Raw genomic sequence first — 26,568 nt, forward strand, 5'->3', positions numbered from 1 at the left:
GATGTGGATGTATGTGTTAATGAGGGTGTTGTTTTGAAAAAGTACATTCGGGGTTGCTGAGAGTGTTTGTTATGTGCATTTCATCTAGGAGGTCTTTGGGGTTTAGGAAGTTTACATTTAAGTGCCTCAGCATATGTGCATCTATGTGTCTGCTTTGAATTGTGTGTGATGGGTGCAGAGTGTGTACTACAGACAACCTTATTGACATTAACAGTACTTTTAAGTGAGAGCTGTGCCTCCAGTGACATTGTGTAAATACATCTCTCAAATACCGTATCAGTGTGCTTGAGAGTAAAGTAAACATGAGGGAATTTCTACATTGCCTCTGAATGCCCATATCCACCAAGCTGGTAATGGAGACAGTGGGAAAGTTCATATCCATAGCAACAGACCATTTTTTATTGATTTATTGATTAGACAGTTTGAGTGAGACTATAAAGTAATGTCAGAAGTGTCTGGTTAGCAACTCTGATGGTAGTGCTTGTCACTGCAAACTAGTTGTCCTGTGCACAGCTAGGTATTGGTGAAATTTCAATGATGCTTTTACAGAAAAATGTCAGCTCAAGGTGTCTGTGGCTATACAGGGCACTGACAAACATTTGAGGGAAAACTACTCATAAATCATCAGGCTCTACTTATTAAAGTATTTAGGCAGATATTCTGAAGTTAGAAGTAAACCAAACAGTACTTACTGAAAAGAACGAATTAACATGTCAAGAATGATGAAAGATGGGAGTCACCTGAATGGCTGATTAGTGTTGGTCTCACTTCAGCTTCACTCTGGTGAGATACAATGCTTCTTTGCTTCCTTTCTCACCAGAAGCAAAACAGTAGCACCATTCCCAAGATGGGCAGCAGACCACAGCCTGTTTGGTGATCCACAGTCCTGCCCTAGATGATACAAGGGTTTGTAGGCTTGTTGTAGCCTTTTCCTGGTAGATGCCTTGAATAGCAACCAGACCAATCAGGAGAGTCAAGCACAGACACTCACTTCCAACCGAAAAGAGTCAGGAATCTATGCACTCATTTTCTGGGGATTGCTGATCACCAGGAGCAAACGTACACATGTTCTTTCTCTTAACAGGAGCAAACCAGAAGCACTAATCCCAAGATGAGTATTGAGCTGCAGAATGTGGGCTCTGCAGTAATTGGTGGTCTTGAAGTAGATGTTGCAGATTTTAAAGTTAAGATGAAAAATGGGTTTGTATCCTAAGATCTGCAGTGTGCACTAAGCAGTTAGATATGAAAGAGGGGGTAACTTAAGCTTTAGCTATTTATGTAGAACACCATTAATTTTAAAGGAGCAAGATAGATTGGAAGGGGTAGGCACTGTGTATTCTGGTTCTACGGAATACAGTGGAATGGCCAATAAATTTAAATAGTTGAAGGGGAGTGATTTAACAAAATTATAAACCTGTGCTTACTCACAATAGCCAATGAAAGAAGAGAAAGAAAGAGATATGTAGTCACATTAATTTAAGGGGCAAGCAACTATAAAGACGTTTCCTTTAAAACACAACAGCACCAGGGTGGAAGGGTGAAGACAAAACTTAATTTTGTGTGACTCACAACAGACACAGCTGTGGTCTCTTTCCTAGTTTAAATATGCAATTAAAAGCAGAACACAAGTAAAATACAGTATAAAGAAAATGAATCACACTATACAAAACAGAAGAAGGCAATAAAGCAACACAAAATACAAGCAAGCAAAAACAAAATAACCTTTCTCTTGCAGCAAGTTTTGGCAGAGTCAGGGTGAGATTTTCATCCTTGCAACTGCTAATCATAACAGGGGTATGACATCATCCTTACAGCTGCTAATCATCACAGGGCATGACATCATCCTTGCAACTGCTAGTCATAATAGAGGCATGACATAATCTTTACAACTGCTAATGATAATAGGTACATGATATTGCCCTTAAAATTTTATTTTGCAAGTGCAGGCACACCACACATTAACTCTGGTCAAAAAGGTATTTCTCACTAATATATGTCATCATTTGAATGGGAAACATCTCCTACATTTGTCAGTCCACTCCCATGACATTTGTACCCATTTTATCCTATCTCTGCAATTAAGACTAAGTGCCATTTAAGACTAAGTATTGTTTAAATTCTGCTGGGGTTATTCTTCCTGGATTCTTCCAGTGCAATTATATATTCACACTATTAAATACATTTATACCATACTGCCAGTTTGGGAAACCAAGTTTGCTTCTGTTCCCATCCATACTCAGTCCCCACAATTTGAAAATGTATATTAGTCCTTTATTTAACACCTTTTCCAGTGATTTTTTCCCCACTACAAGACAAAATACAGTAATGGGAGGTTGCAGTGTGATTTTTTTGTGCCTGACATCCACTTTCTTACATCCATACTCTCCACAACTATTCAGCTCCTTAAACAATTTGTCCATAGCTATTTACTGACATCCAGCAGACTCTGCACCAACATTGCAGGTGTGATGACTGTACTCTCAGAAAGGGGCTTCAACACCCTGTATATCCTTTCCATGCTATGCAGCTCACATAGCATTTCCTTTCATTTGTTTTAACTACTATGACCATACCACAAATAAGGATTTGATATAAATATTTAACTTTTACTATGGCTAGCATGGGGTGGTCTGAACATATTCTCTATAGTACACAGGGCTGGGTCACCTGCACATTTCAAGCCTGCCATCTGCCAGCACAAAATGTTGTCTCACTCTGATGTACTTTTACTGCTTATGATTCCCAGGCTGCATTACATCTGGAATGAGTTGAGAACCTCCCTCTCCTCTCATTTCTGCTGGACGTCTCCAAACATTGTAATCCCTGCCGTTATCCAGCTTGACAAATGCATTCTTTATTTACTCCACTTTTGCATGGGAAATTACACTAGTCAAGGAGTTTACAACACCTATATCTGCCATGCACTTGCATATATCATTATTTGTGTGTGTGTGTGTGTGTGTGTGTGTGTGTGTGTGTGTGTGTGTGTGTGTGTGTGTGTGTCAGTGGGAAGATACTCTAAATAAGCCAGCCTAAAGCATCCACCAAGTCTGTCCCACCACCATCTTGACTTTCAGCCTGTCCCAAAAAAAAGGTTTGCTCCCCACCTCTTGCAGGAGCAAGGTTATATGGCATATTTACCCAGGTCTGGGGACTGACATGCGGTGGTGGTGCTGCAGTAGCATTGTCGCCTCACAGGAAGACGCTTTCTGGTTCGATTCTCAGCTAGAGCGTCTTCTGCGTGGAGACATGCATGAATGGGCGTACCTTCGTTGAAGGTTGTGCATCAGGGCTGGTAACTCGGCATGTAAAAATCAACTACCAATCATTAGCAGACCGGAGTTCTGCTGTGACGACCCCTATCTGGGAAAAAGCCAAAAGACACAACAACAACAACCCAGGTCTGGGGACTCACTATCCCCAGCTGATAAAACTTTTGAAAAAGTATACAACTGACATTTAGCTAAGGGTCTCTCCCATTTAAAGCATTTCAGAATGACCTTGAATGTAGCTAAGCATCTGCAGATAGCTTTAATAGTTATGTAGCTCATAATATATGTGACATTCGGACGAGACGTCTACTTCCATGCATTAACCTTCACTATAAGTGATAGCCATTTGGCCATGATAAAAGTGGACGTTAAGCTGTGTTGAGCTACAATCATCATCAGTATTTTGTCCATATTATACTGTAGACATGAATATTCATAAACTGACACAAAATTGCCACCAGGTGGACATCTTCACGCATTCCACTGGACAACATAAAGCAGTCATATGCAAACAGATTCTTATCTTCAGTTTTGTTACTCCCACCCACTAAATGCTTATTTTGCATCACCACAACAGAGAGCAGCTCCATTATCTTGAATGTACGGAAGTGAGGGCAGTGGAAATTCTTACCTGGTGCCCCTAGTCCAATGAAATAGTTGTGATATCTGGGCATTCTGACACATTTGTACAATTGGTAGGTCTATAAAGAGCTTTCAAAGCAGTCACAGTCCTCTGGGGTACCCAGAATGGCTAAAATACTTCATAAATACTCCCATTTCAGTGTATCAAATGCCTACTATAACTTAACTAAAAAAACAACCTGTGCTGGAAACCCTGCTTTTATACATAGTTCTCATTTGCCCCCTGATTTCCCTCACATTTTTTTTTTTCCACTGTGCCTTGTTATAGTTTTGATTTCCTGGTAAATCACTGATGATTACAGTCAGGCAATAATGCCAGGCATTAGCGTTTCATATTTTTTATTGTTCTAAAAATGCAAATTGATGCAAAACCTGTTCTATTAATTTTAAAATCAGTTAGAAAAATTATGTTTGAGTTTGGCTCTTTGCCTTCCATTACTTTTGCCTTTGTCTGTAAATCTTGACCAAAGAAGTTGAGACGTATATCTTTGTTGCAGAGTCACACAGGTCCATTAGCAAAGAAACACAATCTATGCTCATTTGCCCTTGAATAAACCATACTTGGGTAAGATGCATTGAATTGGTGCACCATTTTCCACATACGGTTTACTAACGATAATTTGCACTTCTAGCATGAGTAAGGAAATTTAGCCTATAACTGTTAGGTTTAACTATGTTTTTCTCCAGCTTGGGTAAAACTAGTTTTAGTGATTTTATAATGGGAAAGTGGCACATCTCCTATTTTAATTACCTTTTGCAGGTGCCACTAACTGCTAGATGTTCTATGTGCACTTCCATGTAACTATCCTGTCAGCCCATCCTTGACTGGGGTCTTTCCCTTAAGTAATGACCTTTAACACTGCTAATACTAATATTTTTTTCTGACTATTGTCTTCCTACAGGCAACCTACCTCCTAATGGTACTCTGAGGCTTTAGCCCTCCCCCCCTCAGAAATCTGGGGTCAGTTTCTCCTCCCATGGATAAATATACCTCTCTGTAATGCTACTTAAAAACTCACAGTTCTCCCTAGATGAGGTTGTTAAGTTCTCTAGCTCAGGGGGTCTTTAATAATTTAAATTAATCTATACTGTTTGCTGTTTTAGATTCTAGGCAAGGAGTTATTCTGGCTGCTTGGCTGTAGATTCTAGGCAAGGAGTTATTCTGGCTGCTTGGCTGTAGTTGTCTTTTCTAAGGTGAATGAACAAGGAAAATGGCCATGTGTATCTTCACTTATTGTCATATCTTTTCTTCAGTTGCTTGTATTGTTGGTCTATGCCCAGCCTAGGACCACATGAAACTCCTCATACCATGTTTACTTCTTTGTCACAGGTACCTTACAATTAATTACTGTGTAACTCTGTTTTCATAGAATCCCACCATGTGAGAAGCACAGTCAGCCTTACCTGGTGCTTCTAAATAAAGTCCGTTAAGACTTTAATCACAGCCTTCCACAACAGCAAAGCATTCACTCTCCTCATGGGCTCTTGGGTTATAGTTACCTGGCACTGCACAGTGTCTTACTCAACAATCTCTATTGCAAATAACTGTTGTTAGTTGATACTATCCAGTTCCTTTGGTACCCATTAATCTTTCTGCTCCCCACCGAACCTGAAAGCGTAACATAGGTAAAATCCTTACGTGTAAGATTCCGGGTCTAAGGGTGTATCCAGGCATACTCCATGTATGACACCCAGAAATTTCTTAATAGGTTCATAGGTCAGTACTAGGCTAACTGCCTTTACAGGCCAATTTAAACCAAGGCACATTTCCTGTGTTGGTATTGAAAAAATATATCATTTAGTGTTTAGATTAAACTTACCCATTTATGAACTGTATTTATATTACCTTTAGTGGTAGTAACTAGGAACATAGCATAGATATTTAGAAAAAGCTATGATTGTGGTTTAAATCATTTATGAGCTCCCTCTATCCATTAGCACTACAGGGAGAGCCTTGGGGTAAATTTCCTATTGCTCATCCATATATCCAAGTTGTGCTTGAAGTTGCACAGGGATGAGCTGTTTTTTTACATGGCTGGAGAGTCTGTACCAGAACAATGGTATTCATACTTTATTTTGAGCAATAAGCTATTGTAAAACTTAAACTAAAACATGACATTAATTATAATTGTTTATTGTATCATATTCTGACATTACTTCATTTGCCATAGTTCCTGCTTTTGCAGTGTTGAGAAAGTATGCTGTACAGATGCAAGCAGAATTTCGGTTGTTGGGGGCACATTTGTGGAAAAGGGATTTACATTCTGAAGGGTGATGTACAAACTAGTGTACAATGACAAAATCATGCCAATGCCACTGATTGGGCCCATCATGAGCTTAACAACTTGTGAGTCCCATATAGACCCCTAAATGCCTCTCTTGCAGTGAGTCTCTCTTGTCCACTACAGTATTCACAGTTATACTGAAATTTCTCCTGATTATCCAAAGGTGCGCCCCTTGACTCAGCTTAATGATACCATGAAACAAATGCACAAAGACATAGGCATTGGTGCAAGTATAAACTACCTCATGGCTGTTTTGTTTTTCCCTCCTATGTACCTCAGTTCTTCAGCCTTTACACTTTCTACCATTTATCTCTGGCAGTTAGCACAGAAGATTAAACCTGTAAGTTGTAGTTCCTGTCATGCAGAGTTTGATTCTCTCAATCCTCATTTGCTTACTGCGTGAGTTTAAGCAAGTCGCTTAACCAGATGTCCCTCCTGGGTTGTACCACAAATTATGTGTCTAATGGGACTACCCGGTAAACATTTAAGTGTTATTATTATTATTATTATTATTATTTAATGTGTTTACCCACCATAATGACCTCCCATCTTGAAATGCTTGTCTGACCTCATTGTTCCATGTCCTGTGCATAGCCTTCACAAGTACCCTTATAATAAAGTTAGCTTTGTCTCTTGTACAAGTGTGCTATCCGATTGCAGGATTTTAATGACTTTATACTCAGCTATTCTTTTCAAGGCTGTGCCCATCCCTCTAACACTTCAGATGGACACAGTAATGGATTTCTCTAGATGCACCATAGATCTCTTCCATCTCCGTTTCTTGGGATTCATAGCTTGTCCTTTAATATCCCCTTTCTTAATAAAGTCTGATGTGCTGCCCTACATATGCTTTCCTACCTTCATCTTTCTAGAAGATTTAATACAACAATTTCAACAAAATCACATGTAATTCATCCTGAAAGCAGTAACAATAAATAAACTATATATGCTGCTGACAAGAAAAGTATTCTTACAGCCCCTATTTGGGGAATACTCTTTCACGTAGTAGAAACCAAATCCTTCCTTCAGAATCTTCCTTGGACATGGTTAAAGCCCAGTTGCCGCTCCTGTTATGACAACACCTGCCTCAAGCCTTTGACCTTCTATCTTCTCTGACTTGTCCCCATTATTTGCCATTTTGAAACTGTCTTTCATCTTTTGTCCATTCATTCCTCCAGCATTCAAGTCATGGTCTCCAGCCCTGATCTCTTTTTTTTTCTCTGGTTTTGGCTCTTTTAAACAAAAAATCAAATTTATTCTTTAAGGCTCCTGAAATGACTCCTGGTGGGAGCCTTGCAGTTTCTGGAAGAAGAACATACTCTTTTCTCATACTTAATAGGAGATGTCTTGATTTGACAACCTGCAAATGTTATTAGAGCAATTTTTGATGAACTAGTGGGTGGTCATGTGGTAACAGTTCCTTTCTCAGCTTATGTACAGGTAACTTCTTGGGGTCTTTACTGACCTGCCCAGTCTGTGCCATGTGCTTGCCACTGTTTTGTTGACAGATCTTGGTGGAAGGTTAGACCGGAGAAATACTATTTCCTCAGAGGTATGAAACCTTTACCTGTGTTGTCTGTTATTGTTGCCCTGCTCCTCCCATGTAAGCTTCCCCTTGATCAGACATTGCGCATTACTCTGTGGATTCCACCTAGAACTAAGATGAGAGCTTTCTGGGGGTGGATGCGGCTGTGATTCAGAAAGCCATAAGGATGCTTTGTGCTCTTGCTTGCATCCCAACAATGTGAGCATTTTGAATGACCTGGCACACCTTTTGGGTGGGAGTGTGGAGGTGAAACAAGCAAATGCATTGCTGCTGTGGCACATAATGCTTTACCTTTGTAAGTACATGGTTCTGCACACTAGCTCCAAAAGATTCCACCTATCAGTTGCTTGGTTAACTTAATGCCAATCCCCAGGTGGCCCATCTGTGTCATTGCTCTGAGAGATAGTGGAAGTGTGTGTGTGTGTGTGTGTGTGTGTGTGTGTGTGTGTGTGTGTGTGTGTGTGTGTGTGTGTGTGTGTGTGTGTGTGTGTGTGTGTGTGGCCACCACTACCCCTCCTTCCCCAAGAAGGAGCCCACCCATCCTGCCTTCCAGTGCCAAGTGCCAGAGCTGAGAGTCAAACTTGAGTCACCTGAAATGTAGTTTGTGCTTTATCTACCTATGCTGGCACTGGCTATGAAACCTTTTTATTTCATCAGGAGGCTTACCAAGTATTTCAAAGTAGAAACAGTTTCATTTAAAGTGAAGCACCTAAAGAACCTACTGAAAACCATCAGCTATGCTGAAAAAAATAGACAATTCTTATACCTTTTCTAGAGATACGTACTTTACTCTCCATTTTTCCATCTTCTGCCTGAGTGCCTCATGATTTTTTGCTTCAACACCAGTGACCGTTGTGTCCTTCTGATCACCCAGAGAAGGGACATGGCTATATTTAGGATCCCAGGTTAAACATCCATGACTCACCAAATGGCGGATGCTTCTTCAACTATTTTAGGTGGCCCCACAAGTCAAATGTTGTTACTTCAATAGTCTGTTTTCAAGGTTGGCAGTTTTTGCTTGAAGTTGTTGAATATGTCTCTGTTGCGTTTTGGCCCTTGCCACCACTTTCTGGAGCTGATTTGATTGGATTCAGATGGATGATTCCATACAGCCCATCTGGCCTTTTAAATCTTTCTGTGTTTGTCATGTCTCCTTTGGAAGGCAAGCATATTACATATGATCTGAGGCATCATGGTTGTCAACATGCTTAATTTCTGCACCTTTACCCTCAGAATTCCATCCTTTGCTTAAAGCAACTCAGAGTGTTTCACAAGTTAACCACACACTGCACTTGCAGAGGCTACACAGAGTCATATGACATATGTTGTATGCACAATAGCACGGTGGTTACCTTAGTGACTGCACATCACCTCCAGGTTAGTGGCACTGCACAAAGCATTGGAGACCATCCATGTGCAACTAACAGTGGGCAAAACTGCCTTTCAGTTTGTAGCCTGCTACAGACCACCCTCCCAAACTCAGGAACCCCACTCAGCTTTCCTGAGAACACTGGAGAATATGAAGGTCTCTCCAAACACCATTATATTGGGTGACTTCAACTACCCAAACATAGACTGGGAGCACTACTCAAGCCCCAACACCCTTGCCCAATGGTTCCTAGAATTTATAAACTCAAATGCTATGGAACAACTGGTCACCACTCCCACAAGAGGGGAAAACATATTGGACCTGATCATCACCAACATGGGGACTCTATGTTCCATACCAGAGGGTATACCCCTCATTGGTAAGATCTGAACATAAATTAATCTCACTGGACATCCATATCCTGTCCCCACCCCCAGCCAAGGAAACCATGGTGAAGCAAACTTCACACTTCTCAAAACTGAGGTGGAATCCTTCAAAGCCCCCAGGCCAGTGGAAAATATGGCCCAAACCGCAGAATCCTTTACAAACGCATTCTATGGACACCTACAGGAATGCATGGATCGTGCTATCCCAAATAAAACCAAGACTCACTCCTCCAACGGCAGGAGATCTGTCTGGTGGACCCCAGCCATAAATAAGCTATACAACAGAAGGAGAAAGCTACTACATGATAGAGCAAAATCCCAAAAAGGGAAGGCATCTCTGATCAGTACTAGCAAGAAACTACGATCCCTGATAAAATCATCTAAGGCCAGCTTCGAAAGAAAAATTGCACAAGACACTAAAGATAATCACAAGGCCTTCTTTAGTTATGTCAGGAACCTGGGTGGCAACTTCCAGATATGCTCTGAGTTAGTGCAAAATGACAAAAAATACACTGAACCCACAGACATTGCCAACATCCTGGCAGACAGGTTCAGTGCAAACTCCCCTTCCCCCAAAAGAGCAAATGTCTATCCCAACAGAGTGTAGCCTCCCTGACATCACAGATGCACAGGTGAGAGCTGCCCTCTCCAAAGCAAAAAGCACAGCATCAATGGGACCAGACGGTGTCCCAGGCTGCGTCTTACACGAGCTCCAAGAAGAACTGAACCCTCACATAAAGTCACTGTTCAATCTCAGCTTTACTACAGGATATGTACCCAAGGAATGGCGTACAGCAACAGTGGTCCCACTCCACAAAGGTGGTGCCACAATGGACCCTGGAAACTATCGCCCTATAAACCTGATTAGCCTGGTCTGCAAAGCTGTGGAGCATATCATCATGGAACTCATAAACAAAGACATTGGGAACCTTCAAACACTGGATCCTACCCAATTCGGCTTTAAGGGCAGATCTTGCCTCTTGAACCTAGTTGACTTCTTTGAAACAGTCACCAAGGCCATAGATGAAGGGAAGGTAGTCCACACAGCCTACCTGGACCTGCATAAAGCCTTGACACAATACCCTACTCGGGCATCATAAATAAGCTCACCAGCTTAAATATCAACCCCTATGTCACAAGATGGGTTGCAAACTGGCTCAGGGATGGAACCCACAGGGTCAGAATTGCAGATGCCATGTCAGACTCTAAACCAGTTACAAGTGGCGTCCCACAAGGCTCAGTCCTGGGACCTCTCTTGTTCGTTATATATTTCTCTGAGGTACAGGCTAACACGGGAGGACTTTGGTTGACCAAGTTCGCAGATGATTGCAAACTGGGTGCCATAATAGACTCACCGACTGACACAAGCATCCACCAAAATGGTCTCACAGAGACGGATAACTGGTGCCAGAGCCATGGCCTAAAGCTAAATGCCAAAAAGTGCATAGTCATCCCCTTTGGGAAAAACAAAGTGCCCACAAATTACCACATAGGTGGTAATCCATTAAGTACGGAATAAGTAATTGGGGATTTGGGGACCCAAGTAGATAGCAATCTCTCCTTTGACAATCACATTGCCAAAGTGGTTAGAAAGACCTTCTATATAGCCCACCTTATCATGAAAGGGTTCACATCTAGATTAAGAGAGTTCATTGTGCCCCTCTACTCATCACTCATCAGGCCCATAATTGAATACAGTGCCCCATTTGGAATGTACCTTACCCGACACCTGCAGCAACTGGAAAGACCCCAAAAGTACCTCACCAAGAGGATCAAGGGACTCAAACAGATGCCCTACGCAGTTAGGCTAAAGAAACTCCAGCTCTACTCAGTTACTTACTGCCTACTCAGAGGCGATCTGTGCCTGACGTATAAAGCCATGTCCAACCCAGAATTAATGGACATGCTCCACCTCAGGAAATCCAAATCCCTTAGAGCTACATGCTCCAGGGACTTAAACCTCAGCACAGAAATAAATAGGACATGCTGGAGGGACAGATTCATATCCCAGAGGCTCCCCTCACTCTGGAACAAAATCCCAATCCATGTTAGGCAGAGCCCCTCAATGACCCTCTTCAAGAGAAATCTTGATGAGTGGATAGGAGATTGTAGGTTTACCCCTGGGATCTCTTCTGTGTCCCTACTAGACAGAGGCACAGTAAACTAACCTTAAAAGGGCTATATTCTGTGACCTACTATACAGAGGCACAGTCAACTAATCTAAAAGGGTGGCAGAAGCCAAACACACTCTGGCTAGGCTTATAAATGCCCTAGGGCAGATGGCCTAGTATCAACCTATGAACCTATGTGGTTTACTGAGTTTCAAGTATCACTTATGACAATATTCATTCTTGGTAGTAGGGAATAAGCTGTACAGACATTGCTCTTAAGGAAAGAAAGTGCAGATAAACTTTAGAATACCTGATGTATTTTGCATGATTTCAGACAGTTTTATATCATAAAGAAAATCACTGGGATCCTGTTTATTTCAATAAATTGTATGGTACATTTAAAATTCTTAACAACATACATTTTATTTTTTCATAGGAAGCTTTGGGATTATATGGTACATGTTTTGGATTTTGGTATCTTATGAGAGTCCTGCAAAACATCCAACCATCACAGTGGAAGAACGAACATATATAGAAGAAAGCATTGGAGAAGGTGCTAACATTTTAGGTTCAACAGAAGTAAGAAAACAATTTAGTGCTGTTTAATATGGTCTTTTCTAAGTATTTAATAACTTGATAGCTTTTAGATGTATTGATTATGTGTATATATTGTAGGAATATTAAATTATGATTTCTGAGGTGCAGTGAAGTGTATGCTGTGCTGTTTATTTAAAGGTATGTTATATTATATATTTATATAATTATAATAAAAATGGCTCATTATTGTTTTATTTTACATATTAAACCATGTTCAGTCTTGCATGTATCAGGTTAAAGAATAAGCTTACAAGGCTGAGTACTGCAAAAACAAAATGAGTCACCCCCTCTGTGTCATGATGAACTCCATATCCACAGTAAAGGTTTGGAGTTATGTTTTATATAGCATTTGTATGCATTACTGGGTTTAGGGGACTTTGTATGCGAGTGTTAATTATAAGTGTGCTGCTTGTGAACATTTTTTGACAACTTACCTTCCGAATGACTCGTACCAATGAAGCTTACAATGTCTGAAGCAGCCTCCTCAATCACAGCTTGGATACTTACCCCACTCCTGCTGGCCAGTCTCCTGTGGTACTTAATAATAAAAAACAACTTACCAAAGAGTCCAGGGCAATTCCATGGGCTTAGACTAGATCTCAGCTGATGGTGGATGACTCTGCAATGGCCATTATTCATTCCGCAGGCCATTCACTTACCTCTTCGGCTTCCTCTAGGGTGCTCCTTTTAGGCAGCATGAACTGGGGGTCAGCTACATCTTCTTTAGCTCTTCCAGTGTCTGATTCAGGAATGGGTGATTCTTTATCAAACCAGGGAGGCACTCTGAGCGATGCTCCTCGATGTAGAATTTGTAACTACAAGTGCATCAGATTTTGCTTGGGACAGTTTCAATGGGGGTAAAGGTGCAAGTCCTGTGGAACTCTTCAGACAGACCAAAGCACATCCGTGTTGGTGGGCTGTGATTCATGCCTTAATATGTCATCGTAATTTATGGTCCCTGGGACCTCTTAAGGTAATTACAGACAGTACCATAATACATAAAGAAACAAGGGGGGTACTAGGTTGTACCATCTGTTCAGAATGGCTATTTAAATTCTGTAAGAGCAAAACATAGTGACAGACAAGCTGAGCAGGACTACAACAGACCGTCATGAAAGGAAACTGAGAGATGTGGGGGCTTCTAGGAATTAATCCAGTTGTGTGTAACACCTCAAATAATTCTGTTTGCCTCCATTCAGAACAAGCAACTGAACAAATTTTGCTCCAGGGCTCCTTACAAGTGAACTTGGAAAACAGATGCATTTTCAATCCAGGCTATGGGAATGCTCCTTTATGCATTTCAGCCCTTTCCATTGATATCCAGGATAATTCTAAAGATTAAGAAGAACTCCTCAAAGATCATCAAGGTGACTTCTTTCTAGCCCATCCAATGGTGGTTTTGTCTTCTTATAGAATTGGCCAGAGACAATTACCACAAGCTATTTCACAAACTGAACCTACAAGACAGGGGGAGTTTGATACACTCCAGCCTCAAACATCTTCAACTAACTGTCTGGATGATTCAATTATAATTCCTTTTAGGCACCTTTTTCCTGCACGCATGTAGCAGATAGTAAAGAAGATAAAACACCTGCTATTAGAAAATCTTATATTGCAAGTAGACAAGATTTTCTAGTTGGTGCCTAGCCAATAACCATGATCCTGTTAGGGACTTAGTAACTCCCACAAATATTTGAGCACCAGTGGTACAATCTTCTGGCCTCTCTTACTCCTCCATCAGTACATCTTGAAGCCATTTCAACATGTCTGCCCATGGATCCTCCACTTTCTTCTATGTTTTTAGAGAAACAGTTTTTTAAGGTAGTTTTACTCTTGAGGCCTCCTCATAAACAGGTTGCTCCATCCTGGGATCTCAACTTTGTGCTAGAAAAGTTAATCATGTCTCCACCTGAACCTGTTCATCAGGCAGACATAAGGTTCATAACATGGAAAACTATTCTTCTTATTGCTCTGACGTCTATAAGAAGAGTATCTGAGCTGCAATCACTCATGGTAAGTGAACCTTATCTGGTTTTCCACAGGCATAGGGTCTCATTAAGAACAAATCCCTCATTCATGCCCATGATTGTTTCAGAGGTCACTTCAAATTAAGCCAGCAATCTCCTAGCATTCTATCCAGGTCATCAGAACCCCAGGGAGAAAGGATGCTACATAATCTGGACATACATACTGTAGACAGCTCACTTACTACCTTGATAAATTTAAGTCCTTTAGAAAAGCAAATCAGCTATTTGTTTCTTATGGTGGGACAAAGAAAGGGCAACCCATGTCAAAGCAGAGTATATCCAGATGGTTGTCCTTGGCTATTGGATTTTGTTATTCCCACCATGGTAAACCAGTTGCAGGCAGTATAAAGGCTCATACTATTATAGCCTTGTCTTCTTTGATGGCATATTGGAAAGGGGGGACTCTAGAATTACAGATTCCTTTTTTAGAGCCAGGGCAGGCTTTGCTAGGACCATTCTCCATGGGTTCTTGAATCCATATGCTTTCTCTTCCCAGGTTGAATATGCTTTGGTAATCAACCCATACAGCCTAAAGTCTACTGCAGCAGTGGGAATGATGAACATAATACAGTCGGGTAAGTTGCACTTACCCATAAAATTAGATGTTCATATTCCTCACTGGTGCAGTAGCCTCTCCCATCCCCTATCCTCCTATTTTTGTATATAATTACTTGTTGGTATAAATTGTTTGTTATTAAATATTTTAGTGGTACAGGATGATTAAGTGCCTTCTTAACTTTTGGGCAAGAAAATCCTGGAGAATCTTCATAGGTTCATAGGTTGGTACTAGGCTATCGGCCCTAGGGCCTATCCATGCCTAGCCAAAACCTTTCCCTGGCTATTTCTTCCCACAATATTTACTTCCCCGGACCCCTGTCCAGTAGGGTGACTGACGTGATCCATGGGGTGAATTTCCTATCTCCCATCCAATTGTCAAGGTTCCTTTTGAAGAGGTCCAAAGAGGTGCTCTGCTTGACATGTATGGGCAGTCTATTCCAGAGTCTGGGGAGTCTCTGGGTAAGGAACCTATCCCTCCAGCATGTTTTGTTCATTGTGATGACAAGGTTTAGATCCCTGGAGTGTGTGGCTCTGAGGGATTGAGGTTTCTTTCAGTGTAGCATGTCCAACAGCTCTGGGTTTGACATGGCCTTGTATGTTAAGCAGAGATCACCTCTCAGTAGATGATATGTGACAGAGTATAGCTGGAGTTTTTTTAGATGGTCAGCATAGGGCATCTGCTTTAGGCCTGTGATTCTTTTAGTGAGGTATTTCTGCGGCCTTTCCGGTTGTTGCAGATGTCTTGAGAGGTACATACCAAACAGGGCATTGTATTCTATAATGGGTTTAATGAGGGATGAGTACAGTGGGACAATGACCTACTTTTTTCTGGATGAAAAGCCCTTAGTGATGAGGTGTGTCACATAGAAGGATTTTCTGACTGTTACGATGTGGTTATTGAAGGTGAGACCACTCCCTAAGTCTCTTATCACACTTTTGGTGTTTAGTGTACTGCTGCCTATGTGGTAATTCACAGGTACATGTTTTTTCCCAAAGGCGATAACTATACATTTCTTGGCATTGAGCTTGAGCCCATGGCTCTGGCACCAAGCATCTGTTTCTGTAAGGCCCTTTTGCAAAATATCCACATCATCTGGGGATTCAATAATGGCTCCCAGTTTACAGTCATCTGTGAACTTTGTTAGCCAGAGACCCTTAGTGTTGGCCTGTACTTCAGAGAAGTAGGTGCCAAACAACAGCGGTCCCAGGACTGAACCCTGAGGTACTCCACTTGTCACTTACCTGGAGCTGGATTTGGAGTCAGCTATTTTTACAGTGTAGGTTCTGTCAGTAAGCCAGTTGGCAACCTATCGAGTGACATAGGGATTAATGCCCAGCTTAGTAAGTTTATCTATGATTCCAGAGTGGGGGATGGTGTTGAAGACCTTGGCAAGGTCCATATAGGCTGTGTGGACTGCCTTACCCTCGTCTACAGCTCTGGGGACTGATTCGAAGAAATCAATCAGGTTCAGGAGACAAGATAGGCCCTTCATGAACCCAAACTGGGTGTGGTCCAGTGTTTAAAGGTTGCCAATGTCTTTGTTTATAAATTCCATGATAATACGTTCCATGGCCTTGCAGATCAGGCTCGTCAGACTGATGGGGCGGTAGTTCCCAGGATCCAAGGTGGATCCCCCCCTTGTGGAGTGGGATAACTATAGCCTTGCTCCACTCAGTGGGCACGAAGCCTGACGTGAGGCTATGATTAAACATGACTCTTAAGTGAGGTGCCAGTTAATTTTGTAGTTCGTATAGTACACAGCCTGGGATGTCATCTGGTTCATACTGACTTCTAATTTTCCCTCCATAGGGCTTTCCAATCAGCAGTCAGAATGAAGGTGTGGGAGGGAGCTAGATCTTTTAGAAACTGACCACTTTTTGTGTCTTGGGCAAGACACAATCCATGTAGCCTAAAGGCTACTGCAGCAGTGAGGAAATCTGAAGTTTTACTGTTATGGGTAAGTGCAACTTACACAACTGTACTTTCTGCAGTACCAAACATCTCACAATGGCTTGGGTTCTACCTGATTTGTGGGTCCTTCAGTTCAAGACAAAAAAACTATTGTGTGGTTGTCAGAATAGAATATCTTCTTGCTGAACAGCTCCATAGCCCAGTCCATTGAAGCTGCAAAGATAGGCATCAGGTTCAAAAAGGCTGATGTCATTCAGATCTGTACTGTCCCAACTCATTGGCCAAAGACTGGTGAGCCATTGTCCACCAATGTATGCCCTCATTCCTACCACAACAGCTGCATCTGTATACAGTCTGGTGTCTGTATTGCTAACCCAATATTTTTGCCAGAAGGAAATCCCACTGTACTGATGCAAAAACTGGGACACAAGTCTTGCCTGGGCTGTCTGGTCACTCTTACTTGTTGGGCTTCTGTTGTTCACCTGTAAAAACCTAGAGTAAGAGTGCCATGGAAGTTCATTCCGGGGACTACTGCCCTGCACAAGAAATAGAACTAAGAAGGTTATCACGTCTCATGCTCTCAACTTGTTTTTTTCTTTTCAGTTTCATGATCATTGTCTCCAGTTTTTGTAATGTAGAAAAAGACACAGCTAATTGTGTACAGTTATCCAGAGTAGCACAGTGAAGCAGGTTAACACAGAGTATGGTGAAGGGAGACAGTGGGAGATGCCACTATGAAGGAGAATTTATGGAATGGAAGTGCTGCTGTGGATAGCAGTTATACATGAAGCACAGATAGGGTAATAAGTAGCCATATGGGAGCCAACACAAGAAGAAGAACCAGAAAGAAACGTCAAGGTAGAGGTTTCATCCATTGAGGAGGAGCAGAGGATGAAAGAGACAGAAAAATAGAAGCTTATAGGAATGGATGTAGACAAAGAACCCAAATAGATAGGAAGGTTATAGGTAGTGATATGGGATGCTTGCAATTACGAGTGGTAGCACTATGGGGCAAGAAGTGAAGATGATGTAAAGAAGTGCAGAGGCAGAGAAGAGAAGTTAATTATTGGAAGCTATAAACAAGGAGATTATAAGTCAAGAAGTACAAGGGGCAGAGATATCAGGTTATTCAAACTGTATAGGAGCTTAGATTTAAGAAAACATGGGAGGAGGTGACCAAGGTGATCTCTAAGGGGGTTGGCATGTGGTGTGCATAAGGGCTAATGACCTACCAAAGAAGACAACTGAAGTAATAGCAAGATGGACTAGAAAGGTAGCAAAGAGATGCCATGATAGAAGATTGGAACTACTGTCACTCAAAGTTAGCCCGTCATTACTAGGCATACATTCAGACTTCCAAATGGTAATTTAGCAGCATAATAAAACATTTATTTCCATTCATTCAATGAAAACACTACCTTTATTATCCAATTAAACCATTGCCAGTGAGTATAATAAAAAAAAACCACAAGTCATCCTTTTAGATAAACACTTAAAATGTGCATTACAAGCAAAGTTCAGACTCTATGACATTTTTCTTATCATTAAGTGCAAAAATGTCTTTCAATTCCTTTGACAGATGAGGCAAGCAAAACTGAGCCACTTTTTCCAGATTGTGAAAAAATGTGGTCTGCTCTTGATTAGACTTAATTTAGCATGACAGAAACTGGACTTTTGTGAAAGACTTGGCAATAAAGCAAATGTTATTTTTAACAATGTATATTTTAATCACTAAACTATTCATGACATTTGAAAAGTTCATTAATTCTACCTTTTTTTTGAAAAATGAGAACATACATCCCCTTAGATCTGAAAAATGACTTTCAGAGTTGAAGGCTATGTAATTAAAATAGAGGACAGAGATTTTCTGCTGTACAAGAGAAACTAGAAGAAGCAGACTATTAATTTTATGAAGGCACAAATATGTAACTGAACTGGTATTCTGCAGCAGGATCTGTTAATTGAAAGGGCACATCATGTGTATGCTCCAAACCTAGCCACGGGAAAGCAGCAAAGACCTTTATTAGTAAATATGTAATCCTACCAGCAGAAAGAGTTGATTTTTACAAAGTTGTGGCAAAAGTACAAAGTGTTAAATGCTGGAGACAGTAGAGTGTTTGTGGAAAATGATTATTCACTGTACACTAGACAGAAGAGAAACAAATTTAGCCTAGCAATCAAATAATGTTTTGAGTCAGGTGTGAGGCTGAATGTGCTGTATCTAGCTACTTTCATAATATTTTTCCTGTAGAATCAAAGTAATTTTTATGCAGAGCAGGCCAAGGAAGAAATACAAAAGTCTGTCCAACAAAAGTGAGCCATCAAGCAGGAGACTCTGCTTTTCATTCTTCTGATGATAAAGCACATGGAGAGATTTTTACCAGTGAAACATTTTCCAATGTTCTAAAAAAACTGCTTGAGTGACAGAAACAATACAGGAATTGACTATAAGAATCTGGATACCTTGGAATTGAACCAAAGTCTGGAGTTTGGAGAGGAACAGAAAGAAGACCAACAACATAATAATTAGTTAATCAATGTGAGATTTCAAAGCATTTGCGAAATATGACTGTACAAGAAAAAGTAGAAAGAATGGACTTTTGTTGACTTTTTTAACCTTGAGAGGAACTGAAAGCCATCTGCCTCACTTTATGTCATTAATGTTTGAAAGGATACTAAGGGGAAGGGAAGTGGAAGGAAAAGGGTAACTCTGACTAAAACAGTATCACTTTAAAACTTTTCATTATATATTCATTATATATATTTCATGTTTTTAATAAAGCATTTAGTTACTGTTGTATGTGATAAAGATACTAAAGCAAATTGATGCCCTTTTTTCTTTCTTTCTTCTCTTTTAGTATTAAAAAATGTAGGTGCTACAATGTCGAAAGAGAAAAAAGGCTAGACACAAGCATGCTTAAGTTAATAGGTTGTTGATGTGGGGGATGGAATGTAAAAGTAAACTGATCATGGATTAAGACTATTGACTTAATCTAATAGGAAATTTTAAGTGGAAACAAGTAAATAATAAATGTAATGAAACATTTTCCTTTAGCAATAAATGTTTCAGCTTGTCTTTAGAAGGCTGCAGCTGAGGGCTACATTTTTTAACTACGTTTCCATGGAGACAAACTGCTTATAAGTTCAATAAAAGAAAGCTAAAGCACTGGCTTCATCAAAGCTAAAAGTTAATGTTTTCTGAATGCATGCAAGTTATTTTTTCACAACTGGGAAGGGAATAAGGATAAAAACACCAATTAGTGTTACTAAGAGCACAGGCAGTAACATGAGTGTTATCATGATAACATGGATAACTACAATTTTAGGTTAGATAAGGCCTCTGTTTTCAGCTGTATATTTGGAACAGTTCTTCCTATCATAGGTGGGTAGGTTCATAGGTAGGTACTAGGCTATCGGCCCTGGGGCCTATACAAGCCCAGCCAAAAAGGTACCCTGGCTTTTGCCACCCAACAAAATTATCATGAGGGTTAAACTTCATTATTTGAAGGTGTACATAGTTTTGTATATTTGTGTAAAGGTAAAAAGTTCTGGGGTATTCTTTTCTTTAAAACAAGAAGTCTTGTAAAGTGTGACATAGGTTTAAAAGGAGATGGTAAAAAAGTATAAATGTATTTATTTTATTTTATTTTTATTTTACATTTGTTGACCGGGCTAGTCCAACTGGATATATGTCCATTTTCAGTGGAGGCCCGGGGAGAAAAGCTCCAATGGTTATAACAAGTATAGGGAATACAAAAAAAAACTAAACAAAGCAAAACAATACAAAAATTAAGCATAAAAGATAATCAGACTTTAGTATAGGTAATTTACATGTCAGAGGAAATATACATAACAAGATAGTATTCCTAAGAAAAAGTTATTAAATAATTGCAATACACAATTGATAATATCAGTGTAGTGTAAATAATACATAGTCAAATTTTTTTTTTCTTTTTCATAGTATATATGAGATAAGTTATATCCACAAGGATGTTATGTCAGTAGGGATCAGTCAGGATGTAGTATAGAGAGACGGAAATATTGAGGTAGAGGAAAGGAGGAAGAAAGGTTAATCAGTATTGGTACAGGAGCAAAGCCAGTGTTTATTAAGATGGATTCTGAGTTGTTTTTTAAAGAGTGGAAGAGTGGACAAAGATGAGATATTGAGTGGAAGTTTGTTCCACATTTTGCCAACTGAGTTGGAAAAAAGACAATCTCCTGCAGCATTATTGGGTTTGGTACTATTAACTAGTAGTTGTGTCAGATTGTTGTAGGGAGTAAGGAGGTTAGAGAGTATTGGTGTTTTGGATGGTTGATATAGAATGTTGTGAGCTATTAAGAGCTGTTGATAAATAAGTTTGTTAGGAAGTTCAAGCCAGTTTAGTTGTTTTAAGTTCAGGCAGTGGTGTGTTCTAAACTGGGATCCTGTGGCAAATCGAGCAATATTATGGTAAGATGAAGCAAGTTTCTTAAGGTTACTCTTAGAGAGATTTGTGTAAATAGGGGAAGCATATAGAAGGGTAGAGAGGAGGTGAGATTGGGCTAAGGTGGTCCGGACTTCAGGTGTAAGGAAGGATTTGATTCTGTAAAGGGATCCAATCTTTTTGTTAACTACTTTTATTGTGTTATTGATGTGACAGTCAAAGTTAAGATTATTGTCAATAGTAATACCTAGTAGTCTTGTAGAAGAATCAGGAGTAATATGAGTGTTATCAGTGGAAGTAATAGAGAAGTTTAGGGAAGTAGCTTTGTGTGTAGGTGCAAACAGTAGTAATTTGGTTTTCTTGGGGTTAAGGAGTAGACAACGGTCAGAGAACCACTGTTCAACAGTGGTAAAGGTTTTTTGGGTAAGAGGTTGAAGTTCCGCTTGAGAAGAAGCAGTGCAGATTATAGTGGAATCGTCTGCATATTGTATGCAAGTGGTGTTAGGGATAGTTGATTGGAGGTCATTAATAAAGATAGAAAATAGAAGTGGGCCTAAGATAGAGCCTTGAGGTACTCCTATAGAGATAGGAAGGAGGGTAGATAGTGAACTTTTCCAGAGTACTGCCTGTTGACGATTTTCAAGATAAGAAGTAAACCAAGTTAAGGAAGAGGGATCTAGTGCATGAGATTTTAGTATGTACAGAAGAAGTTTATGATTAACCATATCAAAGGCTTTTGATAGGTCTATGAAGAGAGAAGATGAGAGTTTATTGATGTTACGGTTATAGTTGATGGAGTTGGTAAAGGAGAGTAATGCAGTAGTGGTGCTGTGGGAAGGTCTGAATCCATGTTGACTATTGGCAAGTAGGTTATTGTGGAGAAGGTGGTTTAGTAGTTGTTTATGGATACATTTTTCCATGATTTTAGCTATAGGTGATAGTAGTGCTATGGGACGAAAGTTAGAGAAGTCATTAGACTTGCCCCCTTTGTGAAGGGGAATGATGCGGGATATTTTCCAGATAGAAGGGATAATACCCTCCTTTATAGATCTATTTATTAGGATGGCAATGGGATAGGCAGTGGCTTTAGCTCCTATTTGCAGGTATTCTGCAGGGAGCTTGTCTGCAGATGGGGTGGTAGGTTTTAGTTTTTGGAGTAGAGATTGGATATAGGAGGTAGATACAGGTTGTAGGTGAAGGGGAGGAAGAGTAGTTTTTGAGCTAGGTAAGAGTAGTTTAGAAGTGTCAGAAGAAAGGTGGTTTGCAAGAGTTTGGATGGCATTGGTGAAGAAAGAGTTAAAGTCATTGGCTATTTGTGTGGGATTATCTGGGTCAGAATCCTGAGGGTTTGGTGTGATTGCTTGGCCAGGGGATAGAAGATTATTAATACTAGTCCAGAATTTTTTTGGTTCTTTTATGGTGTTTTTCTGAAGTTGAAAGTAATAGCTCTTTTTATCTGTCAGAATAGCTTTTTTGGTGCTGTTTCTCAGCTCCCTAAAGTTTTGGTGGTCAGTTTGGTTTTTGGTAGACCACCATTTATCCCAGGATTTGTTTCTGAGAATAATTTTTTGCTTCGTATTCTTGGTTAGCCAGGGTGCTGCTTTTGTTTTGGTTCTAATGGTACGGCTTGAGGCATGGTGATCTAGGATAGATAGGAATGTAAAGTTGAAGTATTCAACTGCTTCATTAAGTGGGAGATGTTTCAATGGGGCCCAATTACAATGTATTAGTTCGGCTAGAAACTGTGTAGAGTTAAAATGTTTTTTTGTACGTAGAGTTTTATATGTGGTAGGTAAGGTTAGGTTAGTTTTGTATCTAATGATATAGGTTAGAGAGTGGTGACTAAGATCACCTGGAAGGATGCCTGTGTTGTAGGTTTGTAAGGGAGTATTAGTAAGAATCCAGTCCAATGTGGTTTCAGTATTATTGGTTTTATTAGTTCTAGTAGGACTATTAATGAGTTGTTTGAAGCCATATAGGTTGATATGGGAAGTGGGGTTATTACTGTTACAGGAATGCCAATCTTTGTTAAAGTCTCCTAAGACTAGTGTCTCTTGAGGGAGTTTAGTTGATAGTAGGTCAAGGATGTGTTGAAGGGTGTTGATATTATTTCCAGGAGGGAGATAAGCACAGATGATATTTATGGATTTAGTAGTATTGACTTGAAGTTTCAAACTGATAACTTCAGCGTTATTGTCAATGGTAAAAGTCAGATTTAAGGTACTAATTTGGAGTTTTGTTTTATACAGAATTGCTACCCCTCCTCCCTTTTTGGCAGTACGGTCCAGTCTAATGATGTTATAACCAGGTGGGGTGATTTCACTGTCATTAATTGAAGGCTTTAGCCAAGTTTCAGTTAAACATAAAATATCAAATTGATAGACTTCTAGAAGGGCATGAAGTTGACTAGTTTTGTTACAGATACTTCTTATATTGAGATGGGCAATAGACAGAGAATTGGTGGGTTTGGAGAATGAGAGAGATGTAGTTTTGTTTTGTAGTTTGTGTGTAATGGTTTCATTATGATGTGGGCCTGGATTAGGATGAATATCTCCATCCAGTAGAAGGTGGAGGAGTATGAAATATTTTTGTTGTGGAACTTTATAGGAGGAGTCAAATATTTTCCTGGTTCTAGGTTTCTTGAATTTGAAGTGTGCTAGTCTATGGTATTTGGCTAATAGGTAGTTGGCATGTATGGTTGGGTTTAAGAAGGTAGAAGATAAATGTGTTGTAGAGGTAGAGGTGTATTTTGAAGGTATTGAAAGAGAAGAATTAAGTGGATGTTCATAAGAGGTTAAGAGGTAAGTAGATATAAGAGAAGATATAAGTAGCAGACAGATAAGTGTTTTAAGTTGTGGATGGATGGATGATATAGGCATATTACGTTATATGGAGGTTAGTAAATAAGTGAGATATAGTTTAAAGGTGTGGTGTGGGGTAGATGTGAGAGTAGAAAGATAGGGGATAAGGTGGGTTTGTAAAGTAGTGGGAGAGGTGTTAAGATAGGGGAGGTGCTAGGTTAAATTAGTGGGTGTGGTGTTGAGAAAGCAGGTTGGGTTAGTTAGGGATGTTAGAAATCTGATTGGAGTGAACTGGATAGGGTGTGGCTATTATTGTTATAAATGTAGGACCTCTGGGGGCGGGTGGGAATTGGGGGCAGGGTAGGGGAGCGGAGTGAGCCCGCAGGGCGAACGGAGCGGGTAGAGACAAGAGAGTGAACTTACAAAGGAAGACAATCAGTGAAATGAAAGAATTTAGCAGGTGAGGTAGAGAGTGAGGAAGAGGTAGAGGTAAGTAAACAGGCTGGTATGAGGAAGATATACCTAACAGAGAGGTAGAGTATAGAAATAAAGTTAAAGGAAAAGGGAGGGAGGTGTATAAGAATGTCTATAAAGAGAAGGACTTGAGAGAAAGAAACAGGGTGGGGAGGTCTATTAGAGAAATTAATGTAGTGAGGTGAGATACAGATTGGAAATGGTAAAGCGCCACCTAGTGGACAGTAAGTGATTGCGACTGAAAGTTCATATACAAGGGTATCAGGCTATGAGAGAGGGAGTAAGGTTACTTTTAAAAGCAAAGAGTATTGGCTGTTTACAAGCGTTAGGTAAAAGGATCAAAACAAGAAAGCTGGAGAGGTAGTAGGCTGCTGGCTATCCTAAATAGGGAACTTGCTTAGCATAACAGGGAATTCTTAGTCCTGAAATTCATGAAACAATGGTCTATTATCCAGAACAGCACATACCTTCACTGTGTTAAAAACACGGGCCTCTCAGGGAGCAGGAGGGTAGTTTCTTTTGTTTCAGGTTGCTGTTCTTATAATTCCAGGAAGGTTTGTTTGAGGTAATAGTTACTTGAATTTACTTGTGCTGCAAGCTGGATATAATGGAAAGAGAAAATAAGTGAGGAAGATTATACAGAGATTAGAAAACACAAAGGAAAGCAGGTTAAAGAATACAGTTCTATAACATTTATACTAAACAATTACAATACTGATCTTCTTTTAATAAAGGATGAATCTCCCAAACTTTAGTGGGTATATGTATCACAAAAGCTGGAACAGACATTTTTTTTTAAATGCTATCATATATGTAATAGGCGTGAATAATTATCATAATGGCGACACCTTCCATATTATCTTGGAATGTGAATGGTATCACATATATAGATGAAAAGGATGTAATTAGTTATATCAGACATGCAGAGTGCAAATAGCAATGCTACAGGAGACACATTTGGAAAGAACTGAGAATGTGAATTTAATTAAAATATATCAGGGTGGATATTCAGCAGAATATCGGGGACAAAAGAAAAGAGGAGTATTATATTAATTGCTAAACACACTCCAATGCTGATAGAAGAGGAAACAAAATGGTAGATTATTGATAGCAAGGGGTTCCTAGCAGGGGATGAGGATTACACTGGCATGTATTTATATTTTCAGCAGGGAATATTACTTGTAGGTGGGACTGGAATTTGATTTGCAACCATCAGGATGTTTCTGTGGGGCCTAGAAAGGAAAATATAACAAAAGGTGGTATATTTCTGAAGATATTTATGAAAATATTTGGTATGGAAGATGTGAATTCAGTAGAAGGAACTCAGAGAGAATTTAAAAATGTTTCCCAATGGTACAAAAACGAGGCTATAAATTAGATAGAAAGTATATTTTACAGGAATATGTGCATTTAATTGAGAGCTTTGGCACACATCCACAAACTATTTCAGATCAGGCAGCAATAATAACCGAGATGAAAATGTGGGTTAATGAAGTAAAATTTAGACTCTGGCACTTTCCCACCTACCTGTTAAAAAGAGATCAATTTTAGGAATGGGTAGTAGAAATTATTCTGGAGTTATTAGGGAAGATAAAAAACACTCCAGAAGTTATAGTAGTGAGTGGGAATAACTGACAATGGAGTTTAAAAATAGGGTAGAAATAAAATAAAAAGAGGCCTGATTAATAAGTAACAATAATTATTTAGAGGGGCTGACAAATATTAATTTATTGCAGAATAAGGGGAATCTCACAGAAGAATAAGAAGAGGCACAACTGTAGAGTACTAGAGAGAAAATAAGGGAGTACCAGGCTAATATGCATGAGATTAGAAAGATTTTTGTTAAGCAACTGTTTTTTGATAATAACTCCAGAGCACAAAAGCTTTTAGCACAATGACTTGGACAACAGAAAATAGAAAGGGTTATTGCTAAACTTGGGAGCATATAAGAAGAAAACTAGCCAGAGATCCTGTTGAGGTGTTACAGATATTTTGGAAATTTTATGAACATTTGTATGAAGTAGAGAAATGTGAAAATCAAGAAAAAGCACAAATTGAAATATTTATGGAATACTTAAATATGCTAATGTTAGAGATAAATAACACTCAGCAATTAACAGTTAATATACGAGGGGTTGAGATAAAAATGGTGATGTATAATGAA

The 26,568-nt window shown here is 39.7% G+C and overlaps 1 protein-coding gene across 1 annotated transcript in view; it reads left to right on the plus strand.

The window, feature by feature from the left end:
- Window positions 1-26,568, plus strand: part of SLC17A6 (solute carrier family 17 member 6) — a 226,320-nt gene that overhangs the window by 95,968 nt on the left and 103,784 nt on the right. The window contains exon 7 of the mRNA XM_044082604.1: window positions 12,048-12,190. Within this exon, the coding sequence (XP_043938539.1) occupies window positions 12,048-12,190 (143 nt within the window). The remainder of the gene's footprint in view (window positions 1-12,047; window positions 12,191-26,568) is intronic.

This window comes from Protopterus annectens, chromosome 9.part0, assembly GCF_019279795.1.
Source record: "Protopterus annectens isolate FY-2018-M chromosome 9.part0, PAN1.0, whole genome shotgun sequence".
NCBI lineage: Eukaryota > Metazoa > Chordata > Ceratodontiformes > Protopteridae > Protopterus > Protopterus annectens.